This window comes from Malus domestica, chromosome 04 (genome assembly GCF_042453785.1).
Source record: "Malus domestica chromosome 04, GDT2T_hap1".
In the NCBI taxonomy this organism is placed as follows: Eukaryota; Viridiplantae; Streptophyta; class Magnoliopsida; order Rosales; family Rosaceae; genus Malus; species Malus domestica.
In genome coordinates, this window is record NC_091664.1 from 2036306 (window position 1) to 2058961 (window position 22656).

The 22656-nt window shown below is 38.1% G+C and overlaps 1 protein-coding gene across 1 annotated transcript; it reads right to left on the reverse strand.

The window, feature by feature from the left end:
- Positions 1–14611: 14611 nt before the first annotated feature.
- On the reverse strand, positions 14612–16694 carry LOC103443398 (phloretin 4'-O-glucosyltransferase-like). The gene has a single exon (XM_008382234.4). It carries the CDS (start codon positions 16142–16144, stop codon positions 14720–14722), a length of 1425 nt encoding a protein of 474 aa, XP_008380456.1. The 5' UTR covers positions 16145–16694; the 3' UTR covers positions 14612–14719.
- Between the last annotated feature and the right edge of the window lie 5962 nt (positions 16695–22656).

Below are 22656 nucleotides of genomic sequence, written 5' to 3' on the forward strand. Positions count from 1 at the left end.
TAGAAAGAAAAAAAAAGGAAAAGAGAAAAAAGGTTGATGTGGGTCATATATATGTACATGTAGATTGTAGATGAGAGGCCCACAGACGCAAACTGATACACTCTGGACTTGAAGTGGTAGTGGGTCCCCCACGTGAGAATGAGCTGGTGCTTCACTGATAACGCGTGGACCTCCCACCGTTTCAAGTTCACCAAAACGGCAGAAAATACGATCCCTCCGTCATCACACCGATGGTTTATTATTTCCGAAGTTTCGCGTTAATTAACGCCATTTGCGGATTGCTCGTTTGAACTTCACGTAAAGCCCAAGCTTCTCATTTTTTGAGAATTCTTTTAGTGAGCTGAAAGTACGATCCTGTATAAAAACAGAGCGGTGGAGTCATGATTTTCAAATAATAGGTCATAATACTAACCAAAAATACTTCATTGAGTAATTTCGTTGAGCACCTACTAGACACTTGTCAATTCATGCTAATATATGTCGAAAACTTATGCTAACATATGTCGACAACTACTATTATTTATAAAGGCTTGTCAAGGGTGAATGCAGAATACTATAAAGTAATGTTAAAGATTGTCAAGACTTGTCAAATAAGGCATTTTATCGAGCATATGATGCACTTAATAAAGTCACACACAATAAAAGAGAAAAGAAAGCCAAATATGATAGAATAAAATATAAGAAATAGGAGGAAGTTGTAATTTAATTTGTCTTAGTTATTTATAGAAGTCAAACATAATACACAAATAAAATACATGGGGCATTTGAAGTGTTGGGGTCAAGAATAACCATAGACTCCATGCTAGCTCTGCCATTGATAGAAAGTGTAGGAATTTTATTGAACCTTTTTCTATGCCAACTTATTCTCAACACTCATATCTAAACTACATATTATTGAAACTCTATTTGTCAACCAAAAGAGAGTCAAAAGACATTTTTGTCTTCTATCACGACAAAAATGTTAAGGACAGTAACGTAATTTTAAAGAATAAAATGTTGGTTTTTTTTTAAACCTCGCCTACAATTGATTTGATCATCTCTATTTAAAAATAATGAATAAAATAATAAATAAATAAAACCTCTGTTTGGGCCCAAAATGACGTTTTTGGGTTGAGCCCATAATCACTTTCGGTCCAATAAGAAAGGTGTTATGAATTTCAGGATATTCTCACCAAAGGCCCCGCCCAATAGGGATACGGTCGAGTTCTATTAGGAAATGGTTTCATTTGGATAAGGGTGAGTGGCCGAGTCCTAGTATAATAAAGAATCCTTATAGACCAGTTATGCTCTAAATAGGAAAAGATGTCAAGAATCAAGGGTTCAATTTGGGTGATAATAAAGCTAGATTTAGAATCCCACATGAACCAGGACTGACCGAAGCCCATTTGGATTTAATCAAGGAATTGAGGTCCGAGTAGGGTTCTACTTCGACTGTGAGGAATCACTACTATAAATAGATAGAAGAGTACATCATTCAAGTCTCCCCAAATCAACACACAGAATTACCCTGCTCAAACTCTCGCTCTACGTGAAACCTCTCAAACATCTTGAGATTTTTATTGCCTTTTTTCCCACCAACATACCTTCTGTTTAGATAAACATTACTGTGTTGGCAACCGGTAACACCTTTGGTTTGGGTAAATAGCATTGGAGCCATAAAATCAGCATGTCACACCCCAATCCCGACATACGTCTAGGATCGACACGTGATGTCACCTAATACCCGTATCTATCATACCCCGCCTTCGAGATATGGGCAGAGCACAATTCGATAATCGAATCACACAGTAATTTTTCGTATGCTTTATGGCTGCATCTAACCTCCTCGTTAGACTGCCTACGTACCTTAAATAGGGATAAAGTCATTCATAGTTCGTCATGCACTATAATTGACATATGTCACAGTCCATTTAAGCCGAAAGGCATAATGTTTCTCAATCAATATCATGAAATTACTAGACCCAGGGTTACATAACAAACCCATATGAAAATCATGATTTCCCTTCCATCTTCTATATAAGTCATTATGTCGCAACAAGATACCGCAATTCACAACATATATCATATCAAGGAACCGACAAAGCACAATACAATTCTCTAGCCACATTAATTAACTAATTTGCCCAAAATAATAACAACTATAACCATATCTTCTAAATTCATACTTTATGAAATCATAATCGAATCATAGAAAATCCTGAAGGAGTCACCCAAACGTCCAACATCTTTTCTAATTCAATTCACAAGATTCTTAAAACCATTGCTCACAAATATTCTAAAACTAAGGCTAGAGTGACACAGTTAAGCCAAGCTTACATCTCTGAAGCTGATATCAAATCTAAGAAACCAACAAGTCAAGTGATGCAACTTTGGACCACTTAACAGAATCTAAACCAGGAAACGATTTCAGACCATCACTCAATGGAATCGCGAAATAGAAGGGATTCCGAACCATCACTCAACGGAATCCAAACAAGGACACGATTCTGGACCATCACTCAATGGAATCACTTGCACTATCAACTTCTCAAGACCACTAACTATCTTATCATACAAGCATGAAAGTTATACATAATACTTCTCATAAGATTTTGGGTTCACATCATCCTAAAAACAATCATACACATCATACTGATCATACATATCTAACCACATTTCATAAACGTTCCCAAGCTACAGTTGAATCACAATTAATAAACATAAATCAATGCTAAAAATAAAATAACACTTCAATAGAAAGCACATTTAATTAACAAGTATAACTCAATATGATGCCACTAATACATATATCGAGACACATGTCAACCGAGAATGACACGTCATCGTGATGAGCCAACTAAGTTCCATCAAGCCTCAACAACAAACTAGAGATAAACGACACTCTAGAGTATAGCACGTTGATTAGAACGTCAACCATCGATAAGGTAGGTCCATTAAGATCAACAATTTAAGGTTATTCAAATGGGAAGATCCGCACATAGGATTTCTGATCCGTAAGTTCTTAAAGGTCCAACAACTGATAACTAAGGTGCTCACAAAATTGTTCGACCATCCAATGATCGGATTATCATCAATCATACAAACAAGTGGTGGTCCAATTTGATCACCACATCAAACAATTGAATTTCGGGAAACCGAGATAGACATAGCTTCATAGGGTCACTAGAAGGTATTTAGTACTTAGACAACACTCGTGGACGGTCCCACGCACCGCCACACGCGGTGGTAGCCAAGATGGAGGGTTTTGAAAACCCGAATTTTCAATATTAACTAAATGAGCTCAAACTTACGTGGTAGCTAGAGCTTAACAAGGGAAACATTTTTCACAACTAGGCCGACGATAAATTCTAACCGGAAACCGTCCAAATTCACCGGAGAAAACCGGATTTCTACGATTCTAAACACTTAACACTAAAATGAATACGAAAGCACGAACCAAGCATACCAACTTGAAGATTATGAAGAGTAGATGAAGTTTCATAATTGTGACTCAGGTCAATTTGGCCGAGAAACACCTCAATTCACAACGAACCCGCCAGAACCTTAAAAATTGAATGTGCTTCAATTTGACCTCCTTGATGTTTCGTTGCCCCTACAACTGATTCTTTGTTCCAAGGCTCAAGGGAAGTCCAATGGCGGTGGAGATCGAAGGAAATTGTTTCCAAAATGGCGGATTGAAGACAAGGAATCCTTGCACCCACCGGTGCGAGTTTCACCAAATTTAACCCAATTTTCGTCCAATCTTGAATGAATATCAAATGAGAAGGAGTGTGGTGGTGATTTCAGGTGATGATTAGGTGAAATTCATTTGACAATAGCTAGAAATCCACCGGAATTAACCGGTTCGACGGAATGGGTATGTGTGTGCGGAGAGGGGGTCCGTTCCCTTTTTTTTTCTTCTTTTCTCTCACCACCTATGTGGCTTTCTTTCCTTCCTTTCTTTTTTCAGCCACTCCTGTGGCTTTTTCTTCTCTTTTCTTTTCTTCATTTTTTAGCAACAACTTCAAACGTCCGTAACTATATTGTTATAATCCAGACTCGCAAACGGCTTTCGCCTATGCGTTCATGATCTCGATATCTATTCAACAATATAAATGGTGACCTCGAATGGTCTACAGAATTTAAATAATTAATTTCCCGAAAAATAATATAAAATCTCTATAATACCAATACGTAGATTATAATAATGAAATCCAGGAACGGGGATTTCACACAACCAACTGAGGAGCATTTTCAATTTGGATAAGTAGCACTGCTTCGAGACCAATTGGTTATCTATCAAAGTTTTGGCCAGCAAGGAATCTTTGAATCCTTGTTAGAAGAGGTCATCTCATCAACCTTCTTGGTGAAGTGAGGTGTTACTAAATTATGACATTTGACACACTAAAAGCCAAATTTGATATTGAACTTCTTAGAACTAGCAGTCTTGTCTTTAGACTCTAAAACCCTAAGGCCAAGACGTGTTCCTTTCTCGGCTACAATCACAAGATTCAGAAGACATCAACGCGTTCAATGCCATATCAACATTCATTCACTCCTTGACCAAGCTTGGCCAACGAGTTAGCACACCCAGCATTCAGCCGAAGGACATTGTTAGCTTATTAGTTATTCAGCCTGTGCGCCACGTAGGCTAAGTAGTTTTTAGGGGCAACAACCTCTCTCCCTACTCCCACGTTCTCTCTCACTCTCTTCCTCTCTCCTTCAATTTTAAAACCAAAAGAAAAAACTTTCACATACTTTATGTGTAGGCATATACTAGTAATTTTTAATTAAACTACCAATATCTTTTTAAACCTAACTTTACTACCTAAACTGCCATCACAAATCAATTCAATATGTAAGTTTATAATTATCAATCTGTTATACATTTTTAAACACTTTGATTGTTTTATCTATTGGTCGAAATTATTCATCTTTTGACTTCTAAAAATTTGTGAAATTGTTTTGATTTTGAAATTTTTCAAAACCATAATAAGATATAAATTAAGAGAATATATTGCAGCAACCTCCCAAATCGAAGAGGAGAAACTGAAAAATCTCCCGTATAACTTTAAAAATTTATGTGTTGCTAGTACATGTGGTTGTGTAAATTCCTGATAGATTTGATTCCAGTAAAGATCGGAACTCGAAGCTCAACTCCAGACCAACCATTTCTTCCTTCAATTCAACTGAGTTCTTCGTTGAAAACCCATAAAACAAAATCACATATCCACGCCCTTGATTAAAATCGAACCAAGCTCTGAAACCATGTTAGTGTATTTGAGTCTGTGTATTTAAAATTTGAGTGGTTGTTAGCTAAAGAAAATCAAAGAGAATTTGATCTTCAAGTTGCAGAAGATGGGTTGAAGAAGAAAGGAGAAAGCAAAATCGAAAACGATTATCTGAATCTTCGTTAGATTATCTTGCATTTAGTTAAACAAACACAAGAAATGTGTGTGAAATAAGCGTTGCTAGCTCACACCTTAGCTAAGGCTAGAGAAGTGAGTTGAACATGGATAACTTAGGCCATCTCTAATCGACCCGACCAAAGGGCTAGTGGGCCCCACCAGGCCAAAACCACCAAATCAGGCCAGCGGGCTGGCCATTTCTAGCCAGTCGCCAGCCCGATGAGCCCAGCCCACTTGCACTCCAACAGTAACCTGACGTCAGCTAGTTGTTGATAGCTGGCATCATGCTGACGCTAAGTAGCCGTTGGAATTTGAATTTTTTTTTTGGACGGATTTAAAAAAAAAAAAAATTCTAATATTTTTTTCTATAAATACCTAAGTCATTCCTACACCATTTCTCACATACTTTTCACCATTCCATACTATCTTACCTCATTTTATTTCAATTCTTCACATTCTATTCTCTTACCTCTTCCAATAATCTTTCCTTTAATTTTTTTCAATAATTTTTAGATGGTCACATCTGCAATGAAAGCAAGGGTTTGGACCTGAAAAGAAGATGAGGCTCTTTGTAAGGCTTATAAATGGGTCTCGGAAGATAGTGTCAAGGGTAGTTCTCAAACAAGTGAAGGTGCTACGACGAAGTAAGTGTTTTCACAAGTTATTTTAAATATTTAATTATATTACATTTAATTTCATAAATTAATTTCCTTTAATTTTTGTAATTATATTTTCTAGGTACGCCAAGTGGTGAAATTGTATATGGAGGACATGAAAAAACCCTTTACTCATCACGGTTGTTGGGAAATTTGTAAAGGGTGAGTGTTATTTCAAGATCCACCTTAAGAAAGATTTGGTCCTACGCCGGTGTTCAGAATGTTTCCATAAATGCAGTTGGGGATGAACAAGGATCTCCTATCATTCAAGAAACAAGGGTAGAAAATATGTCTCTAGGTCAATCTTCCATACCTAGAACTACGGGACAAAACAAGGCCCGAAAATTGAAGGAAAAGGGCAAGGCAAAGGAGGATTTAGCCTTTCGAGAGGAAATGGCGTCCTCATTGCGATTAATGACAGAGCAAAATGTCATTGTCATGGAAGAAAGGAAGCGTAGGCACGAAGAACGGGCAAAACAAATACAAGAAGAGATGGATGATAGGAACATGCAAAGGAACATTTTGGAGTACACTCCAATGAGTAAGGCATATTTTGATAGGAAAAAGAGAGAAATTATGGCTCGACGGGAGTTGTTTACATCCGACTATGCTCCTACAATGGGGGATGAAGATGATGATTATGGTCTTTAAATTTAAGTTGTTGTAGTCTTTAATATTTAAGTTGTAGTTTTTAAATTTAAGTTGTTGTAGTCTTTAAATTGAAGTTCTAGTCTTTAAATTTAAGTTGTAGTTTTTAAATTTAAGTTGTTGAATCTTTAAATTTAAGTTGTTGAATCTTTAAATTGAAGTTGTTGAATCTTTAACTTGAAGTTGTTGAATCTTTAAATTTAAGTTGTACTCTTTAATATTTAAGTTGTTGTACTTTTTAATATTTGAGTCATTAAATTGAAGTTAAAAAATATTTAACAATATCAAACTTAAACAACATTAAACAACACAATCTCCACCCTAGTACTACTTGAGGGAGTTATTCAAACTTAAACAACATTAAACAAAACATTTAACAACGTAAAACTTAAACGCCTACTCCATTGTTCTTTTGGCCCAAAGATGTGCAACAAGATCCTGTTGTAGGTACTTGTTTGTGGCACACGAACGTATCATCCTATGAGGCCTATGTACTTGTTTAAAGAGATATTACCAGTTATTGGATCCAAAGACAAATTAGACCCATCATATATTTACGCACGAGCCCTCCTTGACCTATTTGGATCTTCTTGGTCGTCATCAGACTCTCCATCAATATAGCCATCTCACTCATCATCCACAATCATGTTGTGTGATATGATGCACGACATCATGATGAAAGTTCAATTTATCTCGACTCTACCTTCTTGTTGGTTCCTTAATGATCTTCCACTGTGCTTGTAGAATACCGAAAGCTCTCTCAACATCTTTCCGGTACGCATCTTGGTGTATGGTAAACCATATTTAGGCGTCATCCACAAGGTTTGCAATTGCTTGGACAAGTGTCGCCCACTTTGGGTAGATGTCATCTACCAGGTAATACCCCATATTGTACTGACGCTCGTTGATGTAGTAGTCAAGTTGAGGTGATTTACCCTTCATCGGGTTATTAAAGAAGGGTGAACGCCCGAGTACTGTAATGTCATTTTGGGATCTTGAGACTCCAAAGAAAGCATGTCAGATCCATGTGTCAAACGAGGAAACCGTCTCTAACATAATAGTTGGCTTTCTCAATCTTCCGCTAAATCCTTATTGCCATCCGGTGGGACAGTTCTTCCACTACCAACGCATGCAATCTAAAGACCTTATCATGCTTGGAAAGCCACGATCTTTAGCTTTGCAAAAGAGCCGAGCCAAATCTGCTTAATTTGGTTCATGGAGATACTCCTCTTTGTAAATTTGAACAACTGTGTAACAGTGTGTGACAGAATTCAACAAGATTATCAAGGAATGTAAACTCAGACATACCATATGTATCATCCATCGCATCAGCTGGGAAGGATCAGTCCGGCATTCAGAGTGCAATAGTAACCTTTTGGTGAGGTGAGACACCAGGGCGGCCTGCTCTATCCATCTTATGTCGAAAGTATGGATTGACATGTTGGACATCATGAAGTAAACGCTTGAAGACATGATGCCTCATTTGGAAGCGACGTCTGAAATTCTCTTATGTGTACACCGAGTTGGAGTTGAAGTAGTTGTTCATCAGAGTCTGATGAGCAATCTCTCTATTTCGTGGTTTATAAGAGCGACCAGCAATAGAGCCACCCCATTGAGGTTGTTCTTCAGTTTCCTCACACACCATGACCCTAGCCATTACTGTCATATATGTTGTGTTGCCCCATGCTTCATCTTCTTCATCGAACTCCTCATCTTCTCGTCTAATTTACGCCCATTTATCTTCCAATTTAGAATTGGATGAGGCCCCCATTTGGAATGCGAAGAGAATCCAAAGTTAGAATTCATTGCAAACTTGAATTGAAAGAGATATTGGAGAGGGCAAAGATGAAGGTGTGTGAATTCTATCCCAATATCCAACAAATTTATTAACATTGGAAGCTGAAGATAAGAAGTGCCACGTAGATAAGAATCATATCTAAAATTTGCACAACCAATTACATCTCGACACGTGGCACTCAAAATCCTATCTGAAAAATGATTAAGATTACATAAAAATAAGAAATTTGGAGAGTTACTCACTTTAACGACATGTGTCACTTGAAGTCTTATCCGAAAAATTATTGAGATTACATAAAGATAAGAAATCTGAAGAGTTACTCATGTTATCGACATGTGTGACCCGAAATCCTATTTGAAAAATTATTGAGATTATATAAATATAAGAAATCCAGAGGCTTATTCATTTAGTAACAAGTGACACTCAAAATATGTTCGAAAACCTTATTTTAATATGGTAGTTTAATTTAATTAACCATATTAATTCAATTAAAATAATAAAATGTATATTAATTATGTTTGGCCTATGTCCCTTAGGCCCTCTCGGTTGGAGATGCTTTTTTTGCGAAAGAGCTATATTTGGCCTATGGCCCTTTGGCCCCCGCAGTTGGAGATAGTAAAAAAATATGATCTGATACTATTCATTAAAATATAATTTCTTGTAAGGCTATAACGCTAAATATGACCATTTGGCCCTTCTTAGGTTGGAGATGGCCTTAAACACTTCAGCTGCTATGATAACGATCGTACATCTAACGATTACAATTGTTTTAATCCTAGCCGTCTATTACAACTAAGAACAATTACAAAGTATGAACAACTTGAGCTAAGAAATCCAGAAAACCAAAATTCTTCGGCCTTCGATTCTTCATTCCATCTGCAACAATGCTTACACTTCAACAATGATGATGTTGTTGTTGTCAGACATGGTTGAAGGCGATGGGCTGAGAAAAAATTGTAGGATCGTTATGTTGTTAGACAAAGGGCTCTAATACCATGTAAAACTTAGAACACTCGGGAAATATTTCACTTGATGTATTTATACTGTATAGATTACATCAGCATTACAACAGGTTTTCAAAACTCTATTTACACGTTGGGTATCAACACATTTGAATTTCAAACACCACAGGTAACAAACATTTGAATTTAAACAAGACCTAACAGACTTCATCTTGGATAAGGACTGATAACAAACTGGAGAGTTTGTTTTCAACTGGAAGTCTGACTTGGTCACATGTCTGTGTTATGAAAGTTGATCAGCCAAACATGATTTCGTATACTTCTTGCTTCTCTGGTGGCATTATATATACTAATAACAACAATCATTAACCTTCTGCATCTCCCAGATTTATTTCTGCATGTGTTCCTAAATCACTAGAGATATATGTAAGAGTGCATGTGAGTCGAATGGGTTGGTTTGTGAGTTCGACTTCCTATAGTATATATACTTTGAGTTATAGTGTTGTTTTGTTGGTTAGAAAGGGTTGTAGGTTTACATATGTTCTTGTGTTTTATTACGTCCAAAACTAAGAGCTTTGAGCCAGATAGGAAGCATTTGAGAATTTTCTTCAAGTGTGAGTTCTTGATCAGGTGTTGCTATATGCATTTGGCATCATTATTTAAAGGCTTTGCTAATTTTCTTGGTATATTAGGTCGTGTTTTCGGCACACTTTAAAATTTCTCCACAACTGGATTTTCATAAAGAAAATTCTCTTACATAAATGTGGGTTTCGAGTCATTCCTAGCATTTTTATTGCAAGTTACATTAAAACAAAGTTACACCATAATTTTTTTTTTTAATAAAAATTTGAACTTGAGTGTAGAAGGGAGTACACATTATTCTGACTAATATTCTTATTTGCAATAACAAAGGAGACAACTGCTCATTTTAAAAGAAAAATAAAAAAAAGTCAAGTGCATGCAATATACATGACAAACAATACTTGGATACTCAAAGATGAGTAGAAACTCCTACTCAAAATTCTTAGTGTTTTAATCGCGGAGCTTTGTGCTTATGATCAAAACCGTTCATGTGACAGCCCGTCCCAAAAAATAATCTATTTTATCTTCAATAGCATGGAATGACGATTTTACCCTTAAGCGTTGTGTGGGGTTGTGTGGTTTGAGTTTTGGATGTGGACCAAATATGTTAAATCCTAAATGTTTGGACCCAATTAGAACTAAGTTTTCCTTGTTTTTGGTTGGTTGCAACCTGGACCACACACTCACACACACACCTCAAACCGTTGACCCTCTCTCTTCCTCTCCCTCTTGGATTTTTCCCTTATCTGTACAATTGTACGGTCAAACTCTCAACGAGCTTCATCACTCACAGATCAAGGCTGTGGAGGGTGTTTTCATGTTCCTTGCATGCCCAGGAGTTGATTCCTACCCTTGGTTGGACGTGAGGACTTCGGAAACCTTTGAAGCTAAAAGCTCCGGTGAGGTGCACTATTCACTCGACGTGATCACGAAGATTTCATGTAGTTTTGAGACTTAAGAAGGTTCTATTCTTGCTTTTCTAGCAATTTGGATTAATTTTGGAAGAGTTTTGACGTAGAAATACTCGGGTTAAGTAAGTTGCAGGGTTGGCCGGTTCCTTGATTTTTTCTGGCGAGATTTCGTTGGATTTAGGACCCCAAAGTGATAAGAATGTGTTCTTCTCATCCTAAGATTCATTTTGGTACAAATTTCATGAAATTTGGTGTTGAAATGAAGAAGATATTAAGATTTGAAAATTTTCCAGAATCTGACAGTCGCAGAGGTGACCGGCACCAGACTTTGGTGAACCAAGGAAGAAGGAGGAGAATATTCTGTCAAAGTTGACGAAATATTCTAATGGCGTCAGGTATCTTTAATGGTATATGTTGATTTTTAACGGAATATTCCCTAACGCCGTTAGGGATTCCGTTTGGTGTGCCAGGCACGTGCCTGCGCGTGATGGCGCGTGGGACATCGGAAATTTTTTCTACAAATATGGGGATGTTCGTGGGGTTAAGTAGATCATGTTGGTATATTCAAACACCCTAATTGAGCAATGTGTGAGAAGTTATTACTTAGTTTTGGTTATGTGCTTAAAATAACGTTTAAATAATTGTTTCGCATATAGGTGAGACCTATCCAGAGGACAAGCGCAATCAAGCGAGACTTGGGCTACGACCCTTCCACATATCAGTGAGTGGGCTTTTGGTTTTCAGTATATACTTATATACTTAGTATTTTTTCCAGAAAGCGTGTTTAAATGAAATTATGTTTTGAAGTGCCATGCCTATTGATTTATACTTAGATTATGAATTAGTATTGTAATTGCATATATCTATGTTCGAAGCGGTGGATGCTCAGGTAAGTGCTAGGTGAGTTGTAGATTGTTAATGTGAGTTGATGATTATTTAGAGATGCATTGAGAGCTCATAAACCTGCACCCCGGTGTTAGTGCTCTAGCCCGTGGTTAGGGCACAGTTCTTCACGTGATGTTCACCTCCCGCACCATATGCTCATCATGGATCCAAGTTAGGTGCACAGACTTGTCGTACATACCACTTTAGGTGGTTCCGACTCGTAGGTAACCCGCGATTATTCGCACAGTCTTCACGTGATCGTAGCACTTGAGCGTATCTATTTACACCTAGTCTTGTCGTACAGACCACTATAGGTAGTTCAGACTCGTGTGCATGCATACTTGTTGATCTATAGATTCAGCCGTACATGCACTTTAGGTGGATCCGGCTGATATATTATTTCTCATGAATTTATTTCACCTGAGTTACTTACCCTGTTGTTTTGAGATATTTGACATGGCATATTTATGAATATAGTTTTCTGAGCATGGTATTGAGTTATGTTTATATATTTTATTTTCTGGGAAATTATACGGGTTTTACTGCGAGGGGTTACTACCTTTGATAATTGAAATGGTTTAGAAAAGCTTTGTTTTTGCCCACTCACACTTTCTGATTTGCGCCCCTCTAGGTTTTAGGTAAGAGTGCGTGTTGGTGGCTTACGAGGATTTGACGGAGGTTCTGACAGATTATCACCAATGTAGGATCACCTTTGGGTATTATATAATTAGTACTTGTCTTGTCGGACTGCACTTAGGCTACTTATGCTCTGATTATGTGTAATTACGCTAAATCTCGTCACTTGCACTTTATCTTACCTAGTACTCTTAGTCAGTTTGGTTTTTATTTATTCGTATTTCACTATATCAATTTCATTTCACATTGTGAAAATCATCTCTGCAAAAAATAACTTAAAATTAAGATCGTTTAGTCAATTTATTGTAGCAAATACATAGACGGTTCATAATGCTTTTACCAATACCGTTCATTTGTTTTTAAACAATTTGATGACTAAACGACCTTAGTTTTAATTGATTTTTTGCAGACAATCTTTATATAGTGATTTATAATATGAACGGTTATGATTATAAATACAAAGTTCTATAAATTGACAATGAATAATTTTGAGAAATTTTAAGTAGGAGTTTCTACTTATCTTTGAGTAGCCAAGTATTGTTCATATATGACATTACAATTCCAAAAGTTGAGCAGTTGTGTTTACGTATCTGTCTAAAATTCTACATACTAGCCTTCATGCACATACTCATGCTTGTGCATAAAACATTTTTTTGAATTACGACGTGCTACACGTTACTTATAAATTTTAAATGTATTTATATGTGTGAATTGACAAAAGGAAAGTCAAATATCTGAAGTAAATGAATAATCTTATATCATGCTAGAAAAAATCCCTACAAACCAATTAAAATAGTTGAATTCACATAATAGAAAATAATATTTAATAAACAATTGATTGAATCATATTATTGCTAGCCCATTGTGAGGCTAAGCCAACCGACTTAGTGTAGATAATATCGTTTGTTAAAAAAAAAATCATTTGACAACTAATTTAATCACATTATTATGCGTGTGCGAAAAACCTTTTTTATAACCAACATTACCCCTTACAAACCAATCAAAGCAGCTGAATTCACATAATAAAATCGGTCTTTCAATTTCCATCTACATTCTATTAAATTTACATTAAGAATAGAGAAAATAATATTTAAAAAATAACTGATTGAATCACATTATTGCTAGCTCATTGTGAGGCTAAGCTCATCCCTTTAGTGTAGATAATATTGTTTGTTCAAAAAAAAAAATCATCTAACAACTAATTTAATCACATTATTATGCACGTGCGAAAGACATTTTTTATAACTGTATTACATGCCTCTTAAATGGTTTGAATGGAACATCTCACATCGCCCAGGGAAATGGATCCTGTAAGTCTTATATGTATATTCTCATCTCTACCTAGCACGAGACCTTTTGGGAGCTCACTGGCTTTGGGTTCCATCGAAACTCCGAAGTTAAGCGAGTTCGCGCGAGAGCAATCCCATAATGGGCGACCCACTGGGAAGTTCTCGTGGGCATGGTCGGGACCCAAAATGGACAATATCATGCTACGGCGGAGTCGAGCCAGGGATGAGGTGGGGGCCAGCGCCAGGATGTGACATTGAACATGTTTAAAAATAAAGAAAATAATATTTAATGAACAACTGATTGAATTACATTAAAAATAAAGAAAATAATCTTAGATCATGCTCCACCTCATAATCCAATTAAAACAGCTGAATCCACATAATAAAATCGGCCTCTACGAATTTAGATTAAGAATAGAGAAAATAATATTTAATAAATAACTGATTGAATCATATTATTGCTTGATCATTGTGAGGCTAAGCTCACCCCCTTCCTCTTATTGTAGATAATATCGTTTGTTAAAAAAAATCATTTGATAACTAATTTAATCACATTATTATCCGTGTGAGAAAAACACTTTTTATAACCGGCATTACACTCCTCTTAAGATGTTTTGAACATGTTTAAAAATAGAGAAAATAATATTTAATGAACAACTGATTGAATCACATTATTGCTAGTATATTGTGAGGTACTAATTATTAAAAAAAAAATTATACAAAAAAATAATTATTAAAAAAATACTGCTAAAATGACATAATACCTCTTCAACATTTAATGCATTATTTTGGGTTGTTTTTGAAGTTTTTTTGTTTGAGGGGCATTTCTATCCAATTAATTTTTATGAATCTTGTGATACCAAAAAAAATCCTATTCATCGAGCCATTGGCTTTATATATAAAGATATAAAAGCTACTACCAAACCAAGAAACAGAAAAAAGAATAGCCATTCGTTAGGATAACGTCAATCTATCCGATCCAAGAAAGCCCTTAGATTCTTGTCCGAAGACCCACCTTCACTCACAGCCTCTCTTGCCAAATCTTTCCATTTCTTAGCATTCCTTCTCATCTCTTCACCAATCTCCCCACTTCCCATGACCAACTCCAAACACCTTTTGAGCTCCTCACCCGTAACAATCCCCTTCTCATTTGGTGTCACCCTCACTCCTGTCTTCCAAGCGTCCTCTATCAACTTGGCATTCGTTCCTTGGTCCGTCCACTGAGGAAACGCCACGACTGGCACCCCCGAAGCCATGCTTTCCAAACTTGAATTCCACCCACAATGTGTCACAAAGCAACCCAACGAAGGACTTGACAGAACCTCCACTTGACTACACCACGGCACTATCCTCCCTAGCTTTTCCAATTCCTCTCTGCAACTCAACATCTCTTCTTCTTCCTTCGACTCATTATCGTCTCCCTTCTTATCGACTTTTTCTCTAATAACCCACAAGAACGGACGGCCGCAATCCAACAACCCTTTGGCGATTTCCTCCATTTGGGCCTTTTCCAACACAGAAATGCTTCCGAAGGACACATAAATCACCGACCCTTCCGGCTTCAAGTTCAGCCACTCCAGGTACGGAGAGTCCTTTGATTTTTGGAAAAGATCGCCTCCAGATGACTTGTCCGATGGATCCTTGCCGTCCAAGAAAGTGGTCGGAATCAATGGCCCGACTCCAATCAAATTGTACTTTTCAATTGCTTTTAAGGCTTCCGGCTCTAGTGCATCGAACGTGTTCACTAGAATGGTCGGGTGGGTTTCTCTCTCCAGCAGATCCATATGTTCTTGAAGCAACGGGAGGACGAAAGTGTACGGATTTGTATCCACCATGAAGGAGGGAAGGTCTTGGCTTGTAAGAGATAATGGCAAACCTGGTAACTCTATTGCACATGGAAGGGCATCGTTCGTACCAGAACTAGTATTATCCCGGATGAGATCTTTGTACCCGTTAAAGTAATAGTAGTAGATGTCGAAAACCGTGGCTGGTTGAATCCAAAGCAGCACATTTGGGAGGTGAAGTTCATGTGCCACGTCCGCGGCCCAAGGGAGAAGTATTGTGTAGACTAGGCAAGTATAAGGGTGACCCTCGTTTGCACTTGAGACTACAAGGTCGGTGATGGCTTGTGCTCCGCGGCGCCGCAACTCCGACCAGTAGTGGTCGATGTTGTCGCCGGGCTTAAACCCGTCGTCGTACCCATCAGAGAAGGGCGCATAAGTCAATCCATCTGGAATTGAGCCATTGCCTATGCGATGATGGGCTGAGAAACTGGTAACGAAGGTGACGTGCGCACCTGTAGTGTTGATAAGGCGCTTGGCGAATTGGAGGGAAGGGTTGATGTGGCCTTGAGCCGGATATGTGACAAGTAGAAAGCGGTGTTGCACCATGGCAGCGTATGCGATTGCGGAGGTGCGCGGTGGAGCGTGGAGTTGTTGGAAGTAGAATAAGTAGGTACCTAGTTTACTGGTGGAAAATTTGGTGCTGTGGGCTTATTAGCTTAGTGAAGTAGAAATTCTTGTGGGAGTACGTATTCAAGGTGGGGAATGCGGTGAGAGGATGGTAAGGCTTAAATAGGGGCTTGGGGGCAGAAATGTTACGTTTGTGCTGACGAATTGAAGGCGCTGGAGACAAAGCAAAGATGAGAAGGACAATTGTAATTTGTGGTCATCTCGATGCATGCATATAATATTATGGGTAATAATACTCTCACTACATATTTATACCATCATTTGTATTATTTTTATAATAATGATGAGATCCACATGTTCTTGTGGATCCTATCTTTTGAGAGATTATACAAAATGTGGTAAGTGTAGCATTATTCTTATTTATATCATATTTTGTAAATCATATGATGTAATTGTTGATGATTTGATTATTACTTAAGCGTTAATTTTCGTGATTATTTTTTATAATTACACCTCACATAATGTACAAATTTAGTCTAAAAAATTAGTTTACCTAACATTACTTTTTTAAAATTGGTTTCATTAAACTTCATAGCACATCACATGGACTAAATCCAATCTAATGTGGTATAATATACATATTAATCTATCACCGAAAAACTGATAAATACACATGTGAGTAACTTGACCATGAATAATGTTAGGCCTCGTTAAGTTAGGCTTCGTAATCGTCAGCGAGGCCATGAATAATTGGGTTCCTACAAAGGAGCCTATGCGGTTCATCATAGATGTGAGCAACTTCACCTTGAGGTCTTGTCCTCAATACTAGAAAAAAACTCAGGACCAAGACACGATCTGATGGTGGCACGCTTCCGCACCCTAAAACTAAAGTCCTAAAACTAAAAGGACCAATTTTTTTTTTTTGTGGTCCTAAGCCGAAAGGAGGCGTGTTGAAATATGTTATTACATCGACACAATGAAGGAGAAAATAAGAGTTCAAATATCATAATTTTACTCCAATTAATATTGAGGTTTTTTTGTGATAAAAACCTCACACATTAAACTGTGCAAGTGCTAATTAACAAGTTTGAGACAATATCGATATTGCTGGAAGTTGATCTTCATCCCCTATTTTTTATAATTTGACAAGGCGATATGAAGCGCAAAATAATAAGCAACCAAATAGTTTTGGTGAAATGGAATATGAAATACCTCAACCGTGGGACTCATACTCTATTTTATATAATCTATTGCTTTAGATATCTTTCATCTTATAAGTACATTATCCTAAATTCTTAATCCTGGTAAGATTCCTAGTCAGACTAACTTCCCTAATTAAGCTAGATGGTTGTAGTATTGACTTCAGTCAAGCATGCATGATGAGTGCATGAATTCACTTTCTATTTCTCATAAAGTTCATAGTACATAACCTGGACTAGTAGGTTTGACGTGGTCAGAGAGACGAGCGAATTTGGTAACCACAAACTGATTAATACACACATACAAATTTGTGATTTCTCCAGTTAAGGGCCTAGGGCCCCGTTTATCATATGCCGAGTTTGATTGGTCTAGCTGCATCACACTAAAATTGATTGGTCTAGCTGCATCACACTAACTTTCGTTTGATAACAACGATTGATGACGTATTTATAGGAGAGGTGAGCATGCCAAAAAGTACAAAAAGTGTGGCATGACCGTTGTCACGATTTTAGTAATAGCTACTCTAGCAACAACACGCTTGCTTTGTGGCTATTGCTCCCTTTTCTTGTATTGCTGTTGATTCTAAAAATTATCAAACTTACGTGACGTGCATGCCAAGTAACTAAGAATTAACTACGTCCTTTTTGTGGTTGATGCGGGTGTGCCACCTCGCCGCCGAGGCACTATTCTAAAAATCCCCGTCTAGCGCCGCCTAGATGCTAGGCGGCTAGTCACCGTCCCGATTAATACTTAGGCATTTGAAAATTAAGAAAGGATGCCTGGACCTGCTAAGGTGCCCGCCCAAACCACCTAGGCACCTGCCTAACTTGCCTAGACCATCCTAGGTTGCGATTCACTTAGATAGAAAATAGATGACTTTCATTTTGTATTTTATTTTTTTAATAAATTGTAAGAAACTTGTTGAATACACACATTATGTGCGTTGTTGATGCACAAAATCAGTGGGGACTTTGGTACAACAGAAAATGTTAAGTTTGTGACCTTCACTAGATTGCTCCGATCACTAGTGTAGATAAGTATGTAAATGGATAGAGACAGAGAAGCAAACACAAGATGTACGCGGTTCACCCAGATTGGCTACATCCACGGAGTAGAGGAGTTCTCATTAATTGTGAAGGGTTTACACAAGTACATAGGTTCAAGCTCTCATTTAGTGAGTACTAGTGAATGATTTAGTACAAATGACATTAGGAAATATTGTGGGAGAATGATCTCCTTTTATAGAAGAGAGTTTCTAGCTTTGTTTTGACATTGACACGTGTCGTGTTGTGATTGGCTTCTGATGTTGACACGTGTTGCGCTATGATTGGCTTCGGATGTGTCTCCTGGTTGGAGGGAAACTCTTCTGGGTCGTTGACGGTATAACGTTGACCGGTACTCGGTAGTTTCGGGATTGGTCAAGTATGGTACAAACAGTGCTCCCCTAAGTTCTCGAGTGAGGGAAACTCCTCGGTTGGGGACTTGCAAGATCCAAGCCGCTGAGTAATCACGAAACTTCTAAGCACTGAAGTGTGGTATCGTTTTCATTTGCCTTATTTGTCTCATAGATAGATGTGGCATCTTCTCTGGAAGTATTTTTCCTCCATCTAAGGGTGGTATCTTTAACAGGTGGAGATGCACAAGGTAATGTATTAATTTCACTTGAAGCTTACTTGTAGTTTCAGACTTGGTCAAGCGCGATACAAACCATGTAGTAGGAGTTCCCCAAGTCGCCGAGCTAGGAGATCTGCCTAAAGAGGTGACAGACAAGGTAAGCAATTAGAGTTCTAAGCAATCAGTCCCAGATCAGGAGTTTGATTTTGAGTTCTGGCTGATTGTTCTCATTCTCCCTATCTTGCAGGCAGTAAAAAGGATAAAGAGAAGAAAAAGGAGAAGAAATAATATGAGATACTTTTGCTTTTGAAGAAGTAACTTTCCACATGCTTATTCTTGAACTGGTTAGAGGGTTTTCTGGTTTCCTCTAGAGTATAAGGCCGACTCAAGAATTTGAGGGTCAAAACAAGTTTATCAAATCTAGAGTACATTCAACCCTGATGATATGGGATACCCTTACTGTTGACAAAGTAGTGGATGTGGCATGGCGAGGCTTTGCTCTTTGGCGACGGTGTCAGCGAAAGGCTGTTGAAGCTTCTTGAGCTATTCGGATAGGGCAACGATATCGAGCTTAGATTTGACTTAAACTCCTCCGTCTGGATTATGCGGTTCTGCAGGGGGTCGTGCTATAGTGATCTATTCTAGCTCATCATTGAACCTTCTACTCCAATCTTTTGCATCGCAAAAGTGGTATGCAACCTTTGCATTTGAATGGTCCTTCAGAGTACTACTTCTCAGCGACTCATCCATGCTTGGCAGCTTTAGTGTAAAGAGCCAATATTGTATCAACTGTTCTAAGGTATTTTCTGAAAAAATTCGCGACCTTGACAACAGTTGAGGATGAGTACTCAAGAGCAATGCTAGGTGAGCAACTAGGCAAAGGTTCCGAGCAATCAGTTCTAGATCGGAAGTTTGATTTCAGGTTCCAACTGATTGCTTTCTTTCTCCTTGTCTTGCAGGTAAGAGCAAAGGCAAATGGAAAGGCAGGGAAAAAGCATGATATGAGATACTCTTGCTTTTAACTCTGATGATATGAGATACTCTTGCTCTGGTGTAGCTTATTTGCAGAGGTATTATCAGGGGGAAATGAAGCTGAGTATATCGAGAGACTCTGCTGAGAGTGCCCTCTCGGATGTGAAGAAAAGTTGAGCATTTTTTTTATTTGCAGGTCTGCCTGGCTGTGGATGATGAAGGTCGGCATATATAGGGATTGTCCCAACAGCGAGTAGTAACGTTGTTCATTTATCCTTCTCGGTTATAGCAATGTAGTGGGAGTTGCAAGATTCACATGTTTTAACTTTGTCAGAGCACTTTGAAAAAGTGGTCTGTGGTATCTGAAAATCTGATGTTGAGTGTGAAGATTGCAGATAAATTTTATCCAAGGAAATCTGGCTCTCGAAGTTTGAAGAGTGGTGTCTTTTCGATTTTCGAACAAGCAATCATGTTGGGGATCTGACTTTCGAGATTCAGAGAGTGTTGTCTCTTTGATTTTTGAACAAGCAATCATATTAGGGATCTGGCTCTCGAGATTTAGAGAGCGGTGCCTCTTCAATTTTTGAGAAAGCAATCCTGTTATGAGTCTGGCTTTCGAGATTCGGATAACGGTGACTTTTTTATTTTTGAGAAAGCAATCCTAGTGGGAGTCTGGCTCTCGAGATTCGGAGAGCGGTGAGCCAGAGATTCGAAGAGCGGTGCCTTTTCGATTTTTGAGAAAGTAATCCTGGTGGGAGTTTGGCTCTCGAGATTCGGAGAGCGGTGCCTCTTCGATTTTAGAGCAAGCAATCCTATTGGGAGTGTTTTCTCGATGTGGGTAAATGTTAGGCATTTTTGCCAGTCTGCCTTGCCACGGAGCACAGAGGTTGACACATATAGGGACTACCCATTTATCAAGCAGTGGTGTTGTTCTTTTACCCTTGTGGGTAATGGTAGGGTAGCTGGACCTTCAAAATTTATGTGTCTAAACTTTGTCAGAGATCTTTGGCAAAGTTATATTTGGTACCTAAGGAGTTGATGTTGCGTGTGGGGATTGTCGACATATTTTACCTAGGAAAATCTGCTTCTCGAAATCCGGAGAGTAGTGCCTCTTCAATTTTTGAACAAACAGCCCTGCTGCCCTTTCGTTTATAGGGGCACCAATTGTGTGCAAGAAGTATGTTCAGAGAGTTATTGCTTGTAGGAATTTTTCCCTTATTTTCGTACTTCAGAGATTTATTGGACCTCATTTCTCCTTCATCATTTCTGAAAATGTCTGGCCCATCTGACCGTCGTTTTGACTTGAACTTTGGTGAAGAGGCAGCCATGCCTCCTCAAGACAATAAATGGCGCTTATCCTTCTTATCCCCTACTGGTCCTCTTACCGTTGGGGACTCTGTGATGAAGAATGATATGAAAGCTGTGGTGATGGCCAAGAACCTTCTCACTCCCAAAGATAACATAGTACTTTCCAAACGGTCTAATGAGTTGGCTGTTAAGGATTCTCTGGCTTTCTGTGTTCAGTGTGCAGGTTCTGTGTCTAATATGACTTAACGCCTATTTGCTCAAACCCGCCAAGTTGAATCATTGGCGGTTGAAGTGATAAGTCTCAAACAGGAGATTAGAGGGCTCAATCATGAGAATAAACAGTAGCATAGGCTCACACATGACTATGCTACAAACATGAAGAGGAAGCTTGACTAGCTGCAGGAATATGATGGTCAGATTTTACTTGATCATCAGAGGTTTGTGGGTTTGTTCCAAAGACATTTAGTGCTTCCGTCTTATGGGGCTGTACCGCTTAATGAAGCTCCAAATGATCAACCTCCCATGCCTCCCACTTCTGGGGTTCTGCCCAGTACTGAGTCTCCGAATGATCACCCTCTGGTACCTTCTCTTTCAGGGGCTCTGCCGACTGCTGAGACTTCTCTTGAGCAACTTTTGTGAAGGCTCCCTCTTGTTTGTTTATTTTGATTCATGTATATGTACATATTTGTAACTTATCGGAGATAACAGTAAATAAACTTTGCTTCTTTTCAACGTATTGTGTTAAATACACCAAAGCCTTCTTAACTAAGTTCTTTGAATTTTTTCTTTTGTTGAAGCTTGTATGTTGAAGCTTGTATGTTGAAGCTTGTATGTTGAAGCTTTGTGAGTGAAGCATGTAGGTTGAAGTAGTACTCCCTTAATTTCTCGAGTGAGGAAAACTTCTTGGTTGGAGACATGAAAGATCCAAGTTACTGAGTAGTCGTGAACCTTCTAAGTACCAAGGTGTAGTAGCATATGGTAGGAGTCCCCCAAGTCTCCGGTCGAGGGAGTTGACGTAGAAGGTGTCTTGCTAGTAGTCAAGTTTCCAAAGTAACAAAACTTCACTGTTTTCCTTTCTAAGTGGTAGCCCAAAACTCCTCATTCATATATATTTGTTATGAAAGTTGTTAGGCCCAAAGAAGATGAGGCCTAGGCCCTTTTTTTTTTTTGAATTTTTGAATTTACAAATTTCTGAATATATATATATAAGCTTTTTAGGTGATGCTTTGTAGGTGAAGCTTTGAGGTTGAAGCTTTGTTGGGTATCATAAATTGATTTTGCTTCACATTATCTAGATCAAAAGTGTGTGAAGCTTTTGGCATTTGTAGTTGAAGCTTTGTAGGTGAAGTTTGTGTGTTGAAGCTTTGTAGGTGAAGCTTTGAAGTTGAAGCTTTTAT